This window comes from Cygnus atratus, chromosome 2 (genome assembly GCF_013377495.2).
Source record: "Cygnus atratus isolate AKBS03 ecotype Queensland, Australia chromosome 2, CAtr_DNAZoo_HiC_assembly, whole genome shotgun sequence".
In the NCBI taxonomy this organism is placed as follows: Eukaryota; Metazoa; Chordata; class Aves; order Anseriformes; family Anatidae; genus Cygnus; species Cygnus atratus.
In genome coordinates, this window is record NC_066363.1 from 87,046,570 (window position 1) to 87,064,196 (window position 17,627).

General features: G+C 40.7%; 1 protein-coding gene across 17 annotated transcripts in view; it reads left to right on the forward strand.

The window, feature by feature from the left end:
* Positions 1 to 412: 412 nt before the first annotated feature.
* Positions 413 to 17,627, forward strand: part of IKZF1 (IKAROS family zinc finger 1) — a 56,412-nt gene continuing 39,197 nt past the window's right edge. For all 17 annotated transcript variants that reach the window (XM_035552769.1, XM_035552771.1, XM_050708961.1 and 14 more), the window contains exons 1-2: positions 413 to 452; positions 7,940 to 8,059. In XM_035552769.1, coding sequence (XP_035408662.1) covers positions 413 to 452; positions 7,940 to 8,059 — 160 coding nt within the window. The remainder of the gene's footprint in view (positions 453 to 7,939; positions 8,060 to 17,627) is intronic.

Here is a 17,627-nt window from a genome sequence, read left to right on the forward strand (position 1 = left end):
CAAGAGAATGAATTCTGTGCCTACAATGACCCAGGGCCATTTAATTTTCTGCTTAATTTTGTTGCAGTCAGTTTGCATTTTGGGTTATTATGCAGTAGGAAATTAACAATAAATAACAAATTTGGTCCTCCTGTGCTTGTAATGATATTTTTATAAATCTTTGTAATGCTGTTTTTAAAAGGATCAAGGTCTGTGCCAGTCTGATACTCCAGCAAGTATGCAGGGAGGAAATAAAGAGAAAAATACATTATTCTTCCCAGATAATCTTATAGTTAAATAGCAAAGGGCTTTTATTATTTCCCCTTCTTTCTCCTTCTATGTGCGTGTGTGGGGGGGTTCTTTTTCTGTGTGTATGTGTGTTATTTTGCATTAACTTATGGCTTTTCCTCTCTTCTCAGATAACTTGAGGAAAATGGAAACAGATGAGGCTCAAGATATGTCCCAGGTTTCAGGTGAGGTCCTTAACAAATACATCTATAAAGAAAATCCTAAATTCCTGCTCATCTTTCGAGCACAGTACAATGTTTTTCTTGTTGTCAATAAAATTGCTTTGGGTCTTTTTTAAAAACCAGAATGGGAATTGAGATATAATTAATGATATCACTTAATATCAAGCTCAACAGTGCGTGGATTTTCTAAAAGGAACTGGGTAAATAAAGAAGTCAAGGGAATATAGCAGCATAGAAGTAATTTTGCATTAAACCTGTGGTAGCGTATCCCTGAAGCATGGTCAGGTGCACATATACACTCTTTCTTTTGGGAGCAAAATTCTGATTGTTACAAAATAAATACAGAACAAAGTTCACCAGACAGGAGGGGGGCAAATACTAATTAAAAGCAAACATACTTTATTTACCACATAGGATTATTTGACTTTTTCCAAAGCTTTTGGTTTTACTTACAAACATTTAAAAAGGAAAAAGAAAAGGACTGATTGACACAAGACTTTAAGCTTGTAACTTCTTTTGTCCAATGTGATAGTATTTTGAAAAATGTTTGAACAATAGAGAAAGTAGGTTTCTAAAATTTGCCCTGTGGTGGCATGGATAGGATTTTGCAGTCTTATCCCATATTGATATTCCTATGGGGAGTTCAATTCTTAATTTCCTTGGAAATTAGTTCTTTAGCAAATTGGTACTGGAACTTAGCAAAGCAACACTTATTAATACTTCAGTGCTTCACCAGTTGAAAAAGGACAAGTTAGCCCCTTTCCTAGTTTCCCTGATGTGTTGACAGCTGCAACGGTTAATGGCTTTCAGTTTTCACTTTTAGTGTTCAGACTAGAGCACGCCAGCCCTGTTCACTGGGGCCTCCTTCCGGCATAGGCACTGGGCACATGGCTCATTTTCAAGCGGGAGCTCTTGGGCACTGCAGGTTCAAGACCTGGAGGCCAACTGTAAGGTCCTGGTACAGTGTGGCTGGCCGAGTTATGTTTTTCCTGACATATATGAACACAATTTTCTCTCTGTATTTTTTTTTCTTTCTTTATAAAAATGTTGAGGAGTTTCCACAAAAATTGCAACTGAGGACATTTAGTGTCATCTGAAAACTGAAAATCAGAAACACCAATATAATAATTCTTGAAAGAACACCAATATTCTTCATGCTAACAGAATAAATTCTTCATGCTAACAGAATATTCTCAGTTATATTTGGTATAGGGAAGTCATTCCTAGTCAGCACTATGGTGGCATGTTGCACTCCCCTCCTCAGTTAACAACTTTAAAATTGCAGCTGGTATACTTAACAGCAATGTTCTGCTGTGTGCTGAAAAAGTTCGTAAATTAAATAAAATATGTCCTGTACCTGCTGTGTTTGGAGCATGTGTGGCTCCAACAGAAAAGGCAGTTGGCTTTTACTCCTGCAACTCTTTTGTGCTGACAAAACACTGTGGATCTGCTTAGGGCACTGAGATGGGCAATGATTTGAGCCCAGCTGTTCTGCATGCTGCAGAAGCCCTTTCCTGCTCGCGTGAGCTCCTGGGGGCAGGAGCTCTGACCTCCTCTTCCTGCATGGCGTCACATACTGCCCTGGCTTCCCACACCTAGCCTTTGTGGTATTATCACAGTGGCATTAACCCAAGTTCACACCTGTTGCCTCTTACAAGGGCACTGCTATTTTTCTTTGGATGTAAGGAGGAAGAATGTGGAAGATGCTACCTTGAGTCAAGAAATGGATTAGAAGGTCACACACTTTGCCTTCTTTATGGTCTGCCTCTTCCTCTGAGAGGGGAGATTTGCAGGAAACATTGTGAATGTAAGTGTGCATTTAAATATAAATACTTGTAGATAATTTGTAGCTCTCAAAGTTTTCAGGGTCTGCAGTACTTTCCAGTGCCTTTTAGCATTTCTAGCAACTCATGCTGATGAGAATAGTAATCTTCTGTGATGAGGGTTTCCTAGTAAATATATCATTGTAAGAGGAATTTTACCTCTGAAAAAGACATAGACCTACACAAACAGACTACAGAAAAAAAGAAAAAAAAAAAAAAGTTTTGCACTGAACTCTTCCTGTTCTTCCTGTCCCCAAACTGCTGATAATTTCATCTGGTTCTTTCTGTGAGCAGAGGGTGTGGGTTGTATTGGATTGTTAGCTGGATTTGTGAACAAGTGGCCAAAAAAAGAACTTGCAAATGTACTTTCATTTGTGATGTGAGTTGCTTGTGAACACAGCCTTCTGCACACAGGTGTTTGTCAGATCACCTTCCATAGATATTGACTCCTCATCAGCTCTTACTCGACCTTGGAAGTAGAGGATCTGAAGATACAGGGATCTTACTCCTTTCTCACAGGCTGGCAGATCCAGAAAGGCATTTTCCCCCTCTTGTCCTCTTCCTGGGATTCTACATTCTTCTTGGACGCATCCTTGCATGGCGAGGGAGCTCTACTCTATATTGAGAACCAGTTAGACAGTTGCACAGTTTCAGGAATGTGGGATTGTCATGCCAGCTGAAAAGTACTTCTATTTGTTTCTCCTGCTCTGTGACTAATGCTCATCAGATGTCGAATACTCTGAGACTTTGGAATTAGGTGACTTGGCCCAGCACACTGGGCTGTGCTTTTAAAAAAATAGTTGGGGGGGATTGCTTTTTTCTTTTTTTTTTCAACCACCAGAAATAAAATAGTTCTCCAGAAACAGTCTTCCAGCTCAAAGGCAGTGTTTTTAACCATTTGCCCTATGCAGCTGTAGCTGACTCAGGTGTGGCAGGGGTGAGCTGGGCCAACAGAGTGTAAAACTCACGTGAGTGAGCCAAACCCCACGTGTGTGCAGGCATTCCCACGTCTGGGAATCCAGGCAGTGCTTGCTCCTGGAGGAACCGAAATACTGTGAGATCAGCTCAGAGTTCACGCTTTTTATTCTTCTCCTGAAAGTGATATTTCATGAGGCAAGCAGTTGCAGTTCTGAAATGAGGAGAGAGCTGACATACATTTAACCAAACGGTATCCGGCACCCATACAAGAGAGTCAGAAAACACAGATAATATCTCACTTAACAAGCAGTATTTTTCCTGCCTTTTTTTCTCTCAGTTCTAGGGCCTAACAGTTAAGGAAGATGAAAAAACAGTGCAAATGTTTCCACATCTAACATAAAAAGATCCCCCTAGCACCTACAGGCTGTGCCACACTCCGCAAAAGCAGGAAGAGTTTTGCATTTGAAATTCTTGCTAGATTCTGGGGAGGTGTAAATGAGTGTATCCTGAGCTGATTTCTACCACCTGAGAGCCTGGGTGCTGTCCCAGCGTGACTATCCCCTCATTCACCTGGAAACGGAGGTTCTGCTAGTGAAAATAGGGACATGAACTGGGTTCTGACTGTCATCTAGAAAACCTGAATATTGCTGTTCTTGCTTAACTTTGTCAGTGGTTCCAGTATTCCCATACAAAACAACCCTCAGGTATTAAATACATCCAACATTCCTTTGTGAAAGAGTAGTGAGCTAAATTTCTGTAAGAAATCCTGTCCTGGCTTTCTTAACAGCTGTAGCTTTAGCAACACCATTTTGGCATGTGAATGGAAGAGCTTCCAGAACTGAGTGGGGAAGTTAAAGCACCACGAGGCACACAAACTTTGACAGGAATAAATTACAGAGCTGGGTACTTCGTTCCCTTCCTCTCTTTCCTCATATCTTTATTAAACTGGTAGGGCACAGATGAGGATACTGAAGTACTGAGGATCTTACCAGACACCATTGATAAGTTAGGCCATTCTGTGAAAATTTTCATACAGAGATAGCAATGTTCGGAAATCTAAGACTGTCTTTCAGAGCTTCAGTACGAATTGGGGTTAATGTGTCATACAGCCTGCATTTGAAGTCACTTGTGTTTATGACTTAACCAAGGGCACCATCAGTCAGTGTCAGAGCCAGAAATAGAAATTCAACTCTACAGCTCCGTTGTCTTCATTTGGTATCTCACACGGTTCTGTATAAAAGTAATAATAGTAATCATAAGACAAAAACAACTCCAGAGATTAATTTATGCCTCATTACCATCTTTGAGCAAAAATATAAAATAAGAATGGAATAAGTCTATGATACTTTGCTCTGTTATATGACATTTTAATACTTTATGCCAGTATTTGCACTAGCTTTTTTTTTTATCTCTGTCCTTTTGACCAGTCATTATTCTAGACATGCCTGTTAGAAAGTAAATGGGAAACTGTTCCTCCTTTCCTTTGCCCCTTTTCCATTTCTAAATTCATTGGCAAAAGGATGTTAGTGAGATTGCATATCTGTAAGATTACCATGCAGTGGTGAACTTATCATGGTGTAACAATTTAGATGTAGTTAAGGCATGAAATAAGAATATCATGCTCTGGAATCCAAAACACAGAACTCAACAAATATATCTATTTAAATCAACTATTTTTACCCTGCCTTTTTGCATGCAGGGATTTCTCTATCATGTGTAACATGAAGAAATCAAATGATGTGAGATGAGTCAGTAAAGCCAAACTTACTCAGTAAAGTTTTCTTAGCTGCAATCTCCTGTGAAGAGGAAAGTGTACCAGATCTGAAGTTTCAGCCCCACCAAGTCCATGAAGCTGGTCTGATTCATGCCACCTGGGCAAATGGCTATTAATTTAACATGTAGAAGGTCCATACCAGTTTAATAAACTCAAACTGTTCACCATAAACTGTGAAAGGACTGATCTACTACAAAGTTTCTTTTCCAAAAGAGCGCATCGACTTATCTTCAAAACATCTTACTTTGTCTACTTATTTTAGGATGCCTAACTGCATGTTAAGAAAGTTTTTGTTTACTGTTTGTTATCTCAGAGCTCTGATACTGTGTGTTTATATGGGTTAGCCACATGGGTAGCCATAAAAGCCTTCAGCTTTTTTAGGTTAACTGTACTTCTGAATCTAGAGTAAGGCAAAGCATCAACTTCCATTTGTGTAACTGGGAGCATACTTTGAACCTTGGAAGTTGCACGTGGCTTTTGATTATTTTTAACAAATGTCCTTAAGCTAGATGTAGTGTCAAGAGAGCTGGTTCTGACCAGACTACCTCTTGCCCTCAGATTAACCTTCTGGTATTTCATTTATTTTTTGCTTGTTTTGGTTTCAGTTGTTGTTTTGTTGCTGTATTTTTTTGGAGGGGGAGAAGTTGAAAAACATGGAATATTTCAGCTGTCTCTCCTCACCCATGCCTCCTATCTGTAAGATATATCTCAGCTCGGCATGCATGGGATTTGCATCAGAAAAGCTTCTGGCAGTTCTTTAAGTTCCTTAAATCCCATAAATAAATGCTTTTACTTTCCTCTGCTGTGAAATTCAGTCCTTCTTTTCCATTTACACAATCCACCCTCGCTGTTGCACTCACATGTGGTGGGCATGACTTTGTCCATTGAACAACACAGCACAGAAGCTGAAGCCTTATGAAACCATCTAGTCCATGCCACTGCCTGGGCAGCACTGGTTTTCAGCTGTCCTCAGGTCCTCTGGCTGGGCAGATTTAGATGGTTCACCTGGTGCTGCTCCCACCATCTCTTTTCAGAGATTACTCCACAGTTTGATAGGTGCATCATTAAGAAATGTTCATTTCATTCATTTAAACCTAGATTTGTGCATGGATACAACCCACACCAGCAAATTTCCCCACTGTTATCCTATCTTCGAATATTTTGAGCTGATCCTCACTAAAGGATTAGTCATTCAAGGCAGTTAAGGATCAGAGAGATCAAAGTTGTTTGTTGTCCTTCTTTCAAGGACATACAAATACATATTTTAAACAATATTTATTGTGGGAATTTGGGGCACCTACACTCTTCTCCTGCAAATGAGAGAACACAGATTATCCCAGTGCAAGGGGGTTTCAGTTGCATGGCCCTCGGGGCACAGGAGGATATTGCACAGCAGGGCAGCCTTTCCCTTGGCCTGAGGAGGAAGCCATGACTGGGACTGTCATAGATGGGAGCAGCCCAGAGTTTGCCAGGCCCCTGGAAGAGAGCGAAATGATGTGTAAGATGACTTAAACCTACCTGGCTTTCCTGCTGTGATCAGTAAACAGCTCAGAAAGCATGCTGCTTTGCTCCGTCCTGGAGGTTGGAGGTTGAAAACCACTTTCTTTTTTTCCCAAGTCCCCTCTAGAGCAAATCCGTAACTGGCATCTCAAGACGGTTATCACTTAAGTAAGCAATATCTGTTTTAATTTTTCCTTTTGTGAGAACTGATTTCAGAATTAATAAATGTTTGTGTGTTAATGCAGGAATGCTCATTAGAAAAAACACTAATTGGCTAGGCCTCTGTGCCATGAAATTGCTGCCCCTGATGCTGTGCTGGTTGCCATAGGATGTCTAATAGATTGCATTACTGTAAATTGGTAACATCTCCATTTTGGAGACAAAGGTCTTATGTCAATATTACTGAGTTCAGATACTTATCTGGGCTATTACTCTTTGCTATTAATTCAAAGACTAGTCTCTTTGTAATAATCAAGGAAACTAATCGTGTAATAATTCTTTTGGTAGTTGCTTCCACGGCATGTTTTGCTAGCAGATACGTGAAATCATTTTAAAAGAAGCTCTGCAAGACAGGGATTACTGTGAGCAGTACATGTATGCTATGACTGAGAGCTAACCAAGAAACCATTTCTGGAAGTGCACTACTTAGCAGGAGTTATTTTCCTTACTGTATTGCATTTGGCACTAAAACAGTTCCATTATATTTAAAATAGGCTAAAGCACTAGATTGGTTTGTTCTGCAAAACCTTGTGTATGAAGGATACTGGGGTTTGTTTCCTATTTACAAATAAGTGATCATAAAACGCTTGAAGTCATGCTTTGACTGACCCCTCCTAATTGTACATGTTTTTAGGAGGTCCCAGGAGCTGTAGGCACTTAATTACTTGTGGGTACAAAGACCAGCCAAAGCTTGATCTGTGGGTATTAGTGAACCTTGCTGAAGATTTAGTTGAATTTTTAGCTGAAGATCAAATTTTATTCTTTGGGTAGTTCTGTTAGAGCTCCAGAATATTTGTGGGTTAGACTTCACTATGTTCTTGAAGCAAAAAAAGGACATGCTCTCAAGAAGCTTTTGCAGAAGAAGAGTATTTAAAACAAAGACCATTTGATACCCTTTATTCTCTGTCAGTCTACGTTGGCTGAACTGGATCTTCTGAGCACAGCAGCTGAAAAGCATCTGTGTGCTATGAACACCCAAAAGGTTAAGATTTGTAACCATGTATCCAGAATTCAGTAAATTTGGAAGAAAAAATGGCCACACATTCATCTCACAGATACAATTCCCCTGCGTTCTAAAGGAGCTTTCTTTGCAGGACAACAGGTTTTGGTCCTGAAGAATGTCATACTTTTAGTAGGGTTACTAATTGACAACTTCTTTTTTGTTAAGTTTTATTTGGTTTGTGGTTCCTCTTATGGTATTATTTGAAAATGAGGCTATTCTGATGACTCACTGATGCTGCTTTCTTCACTACTAGGAAAGGAAAGTCCTCCAATTAGTGATGTCCCAGATGATGCAGATGAACCTATGCCTGTACCAGAGGACCTTTCAACTAGTACTGGAGGACAACAGAGTGCTAAGAATGAGAGAGTCTTGGGTAAGATGACTAGTCCACTCTGATGGGAAGTATTACACAGTATAATGTTAAAGTCCTTTGTGGCATGCTGGTATACAAGAAGGTCCTGTGCTTTTTCATCTCATTCAGCAAAGGATTACTCAGGTGCTTAGTGTTTTTTGTGCAATCATCTCTTGGGGAAAGGCATTTTGAAGGACACCAAGCCTTTTCATCTGCAGAGAAGTTAAAAAGATCTAACTATTTATCTTATTTCTAAAGCATGACTGATTGCATGAAATTCCCCCCAGGAAAGATTGTTTTCATTCTGTGTAGGAAATGGAAAGAAATATGTGGTACCAGGTCAAAACTACGTGAACTCAGATTTGATACAAATTCAAGAGACTCGCAGATATTTTTATTATTATTTGAATGCTATTTTGAATGTTAACTGCTATTAAGATTTTTCCAGAAATGTCATAGTAGAAAACATATATTATTTGTGTTTCAGATTCTGCCATCTGATCTTCATTTTTCCTTGCGTTTTTAACTGGGGAGAGTTTTAATATACACTTGAATTTTGTTTTTCTAGGTAAAAGTCCACCATCAATAGCCTATTGGATTATTTTCAAGAGATGATTTTGCAAAATGCTGATCCTTTTTAGGAATCCCAAGGTCCACAAGAAGGACTAGTGATGCTGCTGACTGCTGTATGCATCAGCTCATGTGTAGGCTGCTAAAAAAGATTGACAGTGTTACTTGAGCGTGATGCTCGTTTGCCGGGGGGGGGGGGGAAAGCACAATGACTCCCAGAATACCAGAATGTTTTGATCAATGCCCTATGTGATAAATATTTCAGGACAGAAGTGTCTACCAAAACATGTTTTTCTGCAAATAAAAGTATTGCTCTTCATTTTAACATTCCCATTGTAAAAATGAGTGTCAGGGTGGAAGACTGTTTACAGAAAGACAGCCATTGCCTTTTAATGTTTATAGTCTAAGGAAGTCCAGTAAAGGATGGTAGGTATAAAGGGAGATTGAGAAGGCAAAATAACCAAGCCAAAGTAATACAGCAGGATGGTGTCAGCATTAGGAATACGGCCTACTTCCAAATGCCAGCGCTAACTAGTAGGTAATGCAGCATCTTTTTCAGCTTCACTTGACCGTTTGATCCCCTCTTCCCAAAAATGTGCATGTAAAATTCAGCTCCTACATTCATATGGACACACCTAATGAACCAAGTTAATTTTTAAAAAATGCATTTTAATAAACTGATCACTTAACTAGAGCTTTTTTCTCAATCCGTAGCTCTTTAGACAAAATCCTGCCTTTACTGCTTGTCTGTTAACTCAGTAAAACAAGTTAAGCCTCCTTTCTCCCACGGTAACGAAATCCTACAAAATATTCCAGACTCAATAAAAAAAGAATAATACTTTTAAAAGTCCCTTGTCTAAAACTGAATAATCACACAGGATTTTGTATGCATTGAATATAGTTCACCTCACAAATATCACGCAGAATCAGCAATGATGAAATTTATGTTTGCTGATGATGTAATTATTTTCCCAGTAGTTCAATTATTTATCAATAGAAGCACATATTAAAAGTTACTGTAATAAATGAAGGAGAAAATGTTATTTTTGGTGTCTGAAATACAAATTCCATCTGTTGTTCTCATTAGTTTTACTTTGTGCACTCAGCAATAAAACAGATTTTACTTGTCCTGACTTCAACATTTTTTCTACAGCCACTTTCTCTAGCTGTAGCGCTTTGGTTTAGAAGGATACATCTCGTAGTGAGGTGTTTACCATAGCCAACAGACAGAAAGACAATTCATAGCATTTTGTCTTACAGATAATCTTAACTGTAGATTTCAACTCCAACTCTTGTCATGTTTGTCTTTTCTGTAAAGCTGCACATACTTTTACCTCTTCTGCTTCCTTTTCTAGCCCTTAACCTGACTTTTTGAAAGAGTATACTTTAAAAAAAATATATTCCCCTTATTCAAAACAAACAAAAAAAAGATCTGAACACATGCACCAAAAGTGTCATGATCTGAATGATTGCTCTGCACATTCTGGATCATTGTCAGATCAGTCTTTTAGTGATAAAGCAATGCCTTAGGAGGGGTGTTTGGCTTATATGATCCCATAGATCTACTAGGGATGAAGGAGACCATCTTTTTATGTTGGTCTGGCAGCATAGGCAGGCTTTGTGTTCAGTTCACTGCTGTCATCTCTAAGTCCTAGGATCTGTTTCTCACCTCTATGACAAAACTTAGGTAGAAAAGGATGCTCTGAAAATGTAGTTTGGTAGATAAGCAGGAGGTTATTGTAAAGAACCACTGATGTTATATATATCTTACAGCTGGGAGATAGACTGTGGCCTATGATAACCGACAGGCAGTGCACATGAGCAGATACAACCAGGCAACACTTTTTCTCTGTATGACTTTCCTAATGTTCCATCTGCTTCTGTCATGAAAAGGGAATCCCCTGTGCACTTTGCTGCATATGCATTCTACTTGATCCGTGGCACCCTGAAAGAACAGCTGTCCTCACTGCATGCACTGAGGAATGTTAATTTGAGTCAGGCATTTATCAAAGAGGGCCACTAGGCTCTGGAGCACTTTTTGTACAAGTAGTGTTATAGATGTGACAATGGAAATTGCAGTTTTCTTAAATGAAGAGAACAACTATTTACCTCATCTTACTAAAATTAGGTGAGAAATCTGTTGTTAATTTTAATCAGCCTGTGAGATAGAAATGTTCAAATGACCGTTTGCTTACTCAGATTTGTAGTAACACTTCATGAAACCTTTAACCCCGGTGTCAAAAGTTTAATTACCCTCTTCATCAATTTAGCATTTTAAAGGTCAAAGATTAGGGGAAATAAGTTATTTTTAGAAAAGAAAGATAGGCTCTAGCTCCTCTGTGTATTTTTTAAATCTCCTTTCTTTCTTCTTCAAACTCTAGACTGAGATTTGAACTTGGTTCTATAGACCTGATAGAGAGAACCATTTGAAACATTTTTCCCCCTCTCAATGAAGGTGAAGCAGACTTCATAAATTAAAGTACTAAATTCACCTGCCAGATTTTCATTGGTGCATTCAGTTTTCGAGTGTCTCAATTAAAATGACTAGAAGGGGTACACATTTCAAAGGGAGGTGTTCAGATGTTTGTTAAACGTATGCTCTGAGTTGTGTCCTCAGACAGCGAAACTCAAGGCATGGGTTGCTTCTGACCAATGCAAAAATAATAAATGGGTGTGAGAAGGTCATTTGTGGAAGTAAGTCATTGACAGCTTGTAGTAATACCTCCAAGTAGCACAGCAAAGCTGAAGCATATTAAAAAAAGTGTCCTGGTTACTGCTACATCTCTTCATTTCCTTCATGAGCCTGCTATCTTTTTAACGTTACAAATCCCAGAATGCCATCACGAGTTGAGCAGCTTCCTCCTGCAAATATTATTTCTGCTGATCTGTCCACTAAGTCTTCGCCCTTCTTTATCTTCTTCTCCACCTCAGGTTTCCTTCTCAAGCTGATCTGGTCCATATGGCTTTTCTTTTATTTCTTTTAATCTGCTCACCCACCTGCTCTATGTTGCAGGACTTAGTTCTAGAAAACACAGTGAAGGCTTTCAGACAAGCAAAGAGCTGGATTTTTAAGGCACAAGAGACTCTATTGAGTCTCTCTCTAAGAGACCATCCATATTGGTCCATGAAGTTCCTAAATACTTTTGGAACTTCTGATCTAAGTTATTTAGAAGTACATATGTCAGTGAAATTCCATTCAATTAAAAATTAGTGCTTTGTAGCCTATTTTAGAGGGATGGATGTATTTCCCGTGCTAACCTGTAACACAGAAGCTGATTTGAAACATCTTCTGCTGATTTTTGCTGCCTCTGTTCAAGTTTCAAGTTAAATGTTGTGTGCACCTTTTGTGGATAATCAGTACTGAACATCCTGTGTGTGGTAGACAGTTGCAACTTAGGACTGTTTCTGCCTGGGGACTGCATCCTAATTCAAGCCATGTGTGGGAAGCTAATGATTCAGTGAGCTGTAGGTCAGACCCTGCTTCTTGCAGAAAAAGCCACTTGTAGCAGTGGTAGCACTTGCCTAAAAGGGCAACCAGAACAGTTTCTTTATCATTAACTGCCCATACCGTAGCTTGCCATGGGTGAAAAACACAAAGTCATCTCACAGTTTCACTGACCTTAGAAAGAGACTGTGGGCTCAGGGGCTCACCATTTCTGTACTGACAGCTGCCTGATGCTGAAGATGACCATTTAGACTTTCAACACCTAATTCATGGGTTTCTCACTGAAAAAAAAAAGTGATCGTACCTTAGTCGTGGATTACAGTATGGGCCTGAAATATACAACACATACAGATACTCTTCTTCCTGAGAGGGGTTAGTGGGGAGACCTCATCTCACAAAATTGGGTTAAAACATGGGACAGCTGACAGAAGAAGTGCTTTATTTCCTTAAAAGGAACTCAGGCGCTCGAGAGCCAGGACATGAGCAGTGCCGAGGGGCTGCCAGGCCAACCACAGCAGTGTGCCATTACATCAAGCTGCTGCAACCCATGCAGAGCTGGGTGGAGGCAGAGCAAAAGTGTGGAAAGGCCGCAGGCGGAGGGGAGAAGGGAGAAAAGCCAAAAGGGGAAGTGCCCCACCCTGGCTTGCAAAATCGGTCCCGTTGCTTGAGACAGGTCTGGCTCGCTGCTGCCCTGGCACTTTTGTAGGGCAGGGAAAGGGGTTGAGGAAAAAGACTGCCAGAGCCAAAAGCACTCCTCCTGTAGGAGTTCAGTTTCTCTAAGGGTATTATGTTGTGTGTGAGTAATAAAATGCATGTGACATGTATGCACGTGGACATGTTGTTATTCAGAGAGCTAACATAATCGGGAGGGCCATATAACGTGTTTTGCTTGCTCAGATTTCAGATGTATATCTCTGTTGTTCAAAGGTATGAACCTTTTCATACCTTTTCAATAGGAGCCAATTAGCCTTAATAATTAATTGCTGATGAAACCTCACATAATGCAGTTTTACCAGCCCTGAGAGTGGAGAGAAAATTTGTTTCCAGATGTTTTGGGGAGCTTTAAGAATTGTCTTTAGAGTACTCACATAACCCTCCACAATGAAACAGGGCTTGAAAGTCCAACTGAGGAGACTTCTCAAGGAATTGAAAAACTTGTAAGTGAAATATTTTAGGAACTTTTTGAAATAGGGAAGTTGGGGATCTCCCCTCTCGCTTGGTCTGAAGCCCCCATTTCTAGCCCCAAACAAGTCCCCCATTGAATATTGTGAGCTCTGAGACCCTGTTGGTCCCAGAAGGGGAACGCAGGAGATACTTTAGTCAGGGTTATTTTCAATTTGTATGCAAAATTCTTCTGGGAATTTGCATAGAGGAGGATGGGATGGTTTAGTGGGAGAAGGCATGTGACAGGTTTCATGAATGCCCTTATGTATGCTGTATGTTATGTACAATGTATGCCAGTCTTCAAAGATACGTTTTGCTTGTGCAAAGTGTGAAACAATATGTTAGAGTGAGGTGCAGAATATGAAGGTATATGGGGCCATAGGAAAGCTGAAGTATTCACCATGCTACCAGAGCCAAGGTCTGCCGAACGTAACGACTTACGGCTTAGCAAAATGGGCATGGATTTTCAAGAGGCCCATGAAAAACAGCCCTCTTATTGAAAGCAAATTCCTTTGTCAAATTTAAAAATGCCTGCTGCAATGATGGAGGCTGAACATTTTGAAAACCAACTTGCAGGTAGTTTTTTGAAGGACCCATGAGGAGAACTGCCATAGTCCCAGTGTGTGTGCACACTAGTAGCTCAGTTAACTCAATCCATGCAAAGCACAGCCAGACCGTTATGTAACCTGTCATGTAAAATTTTGTAAAACCTCGTAAAACCAGAGCACGTGATAAAATCAAATCCTTGAGAACAGAACTGATCCTAAAAAAAAAAAAAAAAAAAAAAAAAAAAAGTTGCACTTTTCCAACAATTTCCATTTCATTTTGCAAGGAGTTTTTCTGCTCCTCACCCCCTTGGTAGAAGCGTGGCTTCTGTTGCCACTGTGTGGCAACATAATGTCGCAGCAGATGATGAAGCTACCTATTTATTTTTCCCTATTTCTCCAGAGCTGCGTAGTTTGTGGAGCTGCAGCCAATTCCATGAGTGCCTGCTGGGTTTCAGAGGGGTACATCAGTGCAAAAGGCAGGGAGAGCCTCAAAGCCGTGCAAGTCGTATTTCTTCACTGTTGAGAAAGCAGCGAGCATCATTTGAACTGGAGACATGCAGTATGTTTAGCTGTGTGGCTTTTAAGTACGGATACTGAGCCTGCTGATCTAATCTGCAGTTAGAGGAAGTTGTCTTTATCTCAGCAGAAGAGATGTGCCTCAGAGATAAGCCCCTTTCTAGCTCGGGAGTTAAAATTATCTAGCAGGATCTCAGCCGTGGCTGCAGCACAACTCAGAAGCACAGGGCTTTGGCTGGAAGTGGGGCATATTTTAAGCTGGGGAGGACCTCTTTAACTGCAGCTTGCTAAGCCTCAGGTTATTTTAGGGGAATGACTGCACCATGAGTCTGGATGGACCTCCCAGCACCACCCATCCCTCTATTTCATACTATTTCTTGTTTACTGTTTGTTGTAGGCTTGCTTGCTTTTCGTCTTGAGCAATTTCTCGTTCAACCCGAGCACTCTTCAGGAGCCTACCCCAAGTGGAAAGGTTAACTGCTGGACTGAGGCACAGCATGAGAACCACCTGCCTCCACAGAGGCACTGTTTTGGAATGAGCTGCTGTTTTGATTTAATTCAAACTCTCCTCGCATTTCTGTAATTTCAGGTCTTGCTGTGGTGCCTCACTGGGAGGAGGCTGTTTCTGGCTGCAGCTGACCTGCAGTGGCGTGCCCTCCCCAAAGTGCAAGCCTCCCAAGCGCTGTCCCACAGCAAAACGTGCAAATGAAGTGTCCCTGTGGCTGCATCCCTGCATTACAGATTTGCAGGATTGTTGTGCTGCCACGGTTTCCGCAGTGTAGAACAAGCCCTTTAATGGAGGGAGCTGCTTTCTGGAGCTGTAATCTTAAAGCCAGAAACGAACACCCCTTATTGCATCAGGGCAGAGGTTTGTCCCTGAACCATTCTCATTGAGCTCACTAGGTGAGGCTGCTTGAAGCCTCAAAAGATGGTGTCTCCAGAAAAAAAACACGACACATTGCCACATGTGCAGTAGGTAGGAATGCTGTAGCAGCCAGCACAGGCTCGCTCTCAGTGTGTCAGTTATGGGGAAGAAGTGTGACCACAGCAAGCTGAACTGCGAACATGAAGCAGCTGGGACCCCAGGCTTTTGGTCCCCAGAGACAACTTGTTGGAAATTATCTTGCGTCATCCAGCTGCCTTCCTGAATAAGCAAGCCAGCAGAGCAGCAGCCCAAAAGCAGGTTAGACCTACAACATGCAATTTGAGACACTTTCTGCTGCTCCCACCCTCCTAGATGGGTGAATTCTGCATTGTAAAAGTAATCGGTTTGGTGTGTGTTTCTCTTTCCTTGTTTTTTACACATTTTTAAGTTGGAGGTAGTGCCTAGTTCTTCTGTTCATTTGCCATTTGGGGACATGTTTCTCAGAAAACACTCTTAGGTGTCTAAGTTATAGGTATAAGAAATCCCAAGAAGGTATCTAATCTATCCTTCCACCATCAGCCATAGGAACACCACAGGCACCAAATGGGATTTTTGGAAGTAACTCTTGCCCCTTTGATTTCAACTGTAACATGCCAAAATTCATATCTAAAAATTGAATTAAGAATCCCATTGAAGATTTGTAGAGGATTAGTAAACGCAGAGACAACACAATTACTTTCACTTTAAAACCAGAACAAGGCTGCTCCAAAAATGAAAGTAAAGCTCCATGTTTTGCTCTTTGGTTTTCACCTTCCATTTCCCCTGTTTCTCCTCCCCCAAAGATAGTCCAAAAGTATCTAATTTGGGAAGTTTAATAAATATAGCAAAGGTGGAGAAATTTAGCTGAATGAGTTGACTTCCACTCTTCCAAGCCACATAGCAGAGTTTAATGGAAAAAAAAAAAAAAAAGGAGAGAGAGAAGAGACCCAGTATCCTCTGTACTGAAGAGTAAGGAGAACTTTCACATAAGCCTGTTTTTGTTTTGTTTCGTTTTTTTACCCTGGAAATGTAACTTCTGAGGAAGAAGTAGCTCTCATCAGAGTTTTCAGTAACTTCTAGATTATTTTATGGAACGACATAAGAACTTGCTTGCTTTCTGACCTCTCCTATAAAAAAAATAAATAAGAGGTCTAAAAGGGATTGCTTGGTCCTTCATATAACACAGCATCTGCACATGATTTTAACCCTCCCTGCTGATTAAGTAATGTAACAGAAATATTTAGTGCAATGGAAAGGTGGGTTTTAACTAGTGGGTTGGTGACACTTCCAGCTTGTTTTGCAATTAATAGAAGAGGAAATATTCATTCTCCATATTTCATCATTTAAAAGCATCCTGTATTTGTAAGAAGCAGTGATCGGCCAACATCCCCACTATGGATTTGAACTTCCCAAAATTTTGGTGGGTTTTGTGTTTTGTTTTTTGTCTGAGCTGAGAGCTTTGTGTTGTGATTTTTGATGATGGCTTAGGGTATTTTTGGGGGAGATCAGTCCCTTCTCGCTCACAGTACTGTGCACCTCAGCATTACATGGACTGAGTTATTGAGCCTATTTTTTCCTGCTGTGAATATGTGTTGCAATGCTCGGAAGTGGTGGCAGTGGTTGGTGTTGAAGTGGGATGGTTTCGCTAGCACTGAAATGGACTCCTGCCAGCTAGGGAACCCTGCCATTTCTGCACCCCTCGCACTGCCTCTGTGTTTTGGAGATATCTTCCCAGGTCTTTCTGTATGAGAATTTCTTTTCAGGGGAGAACAACACGTGCACACATGCACATAAAGAATTCACCACAAAAAAACTGATTAGCCGTACTGTGGGGTCAGTGGGACAGACTGAGACCTGCTGCTTGCCTTCTGTGCTAAGATTCACAAATGGAAAGAAACACCTAGGTGGCTGAAGAAAGTGTCAAATTGTACATGATTCCTCCCAACCCCAACCCTAACCCACCAGCTGGCTGGATTCACAATTTGGCCTGTGAATTTCACTGTTTCTTCTGAGCAAACCACCCAGTTGCTCCCCCTGCTTCCCTGCTCATTGTCCTGCCAGTATGGAAGTGCTCAGCTCTGGTTTCCCCCGGCTGAAGCCATGAGCAAAGAGCTGAAAATATCCCCTCAACATCAACACGACTTTGCCACAGAAGCACCTTCCTTTTTGAATCACGACTACTCAGTTTTCCTTCCAGAATCCAAATAATTCTCTAACTAACACCTCACATTGCTGAGAGTTGGAGGAGAGATAGGGAAGTGCTGTGGGCCAGCATGCTTGCTGGGACTTTGTCCTACTGCAGGTGTGGACCTACGACAATTTATCTAGAAGTCATTTAGGAACTAGACTTTTCTGGCAAGGGGTTGAGCTTCCTTCCCATTTGTCCACATAACGGCAAGTAGAAATAAAAATGAGAAATGATAATGTGCTAGCGGAAAACTT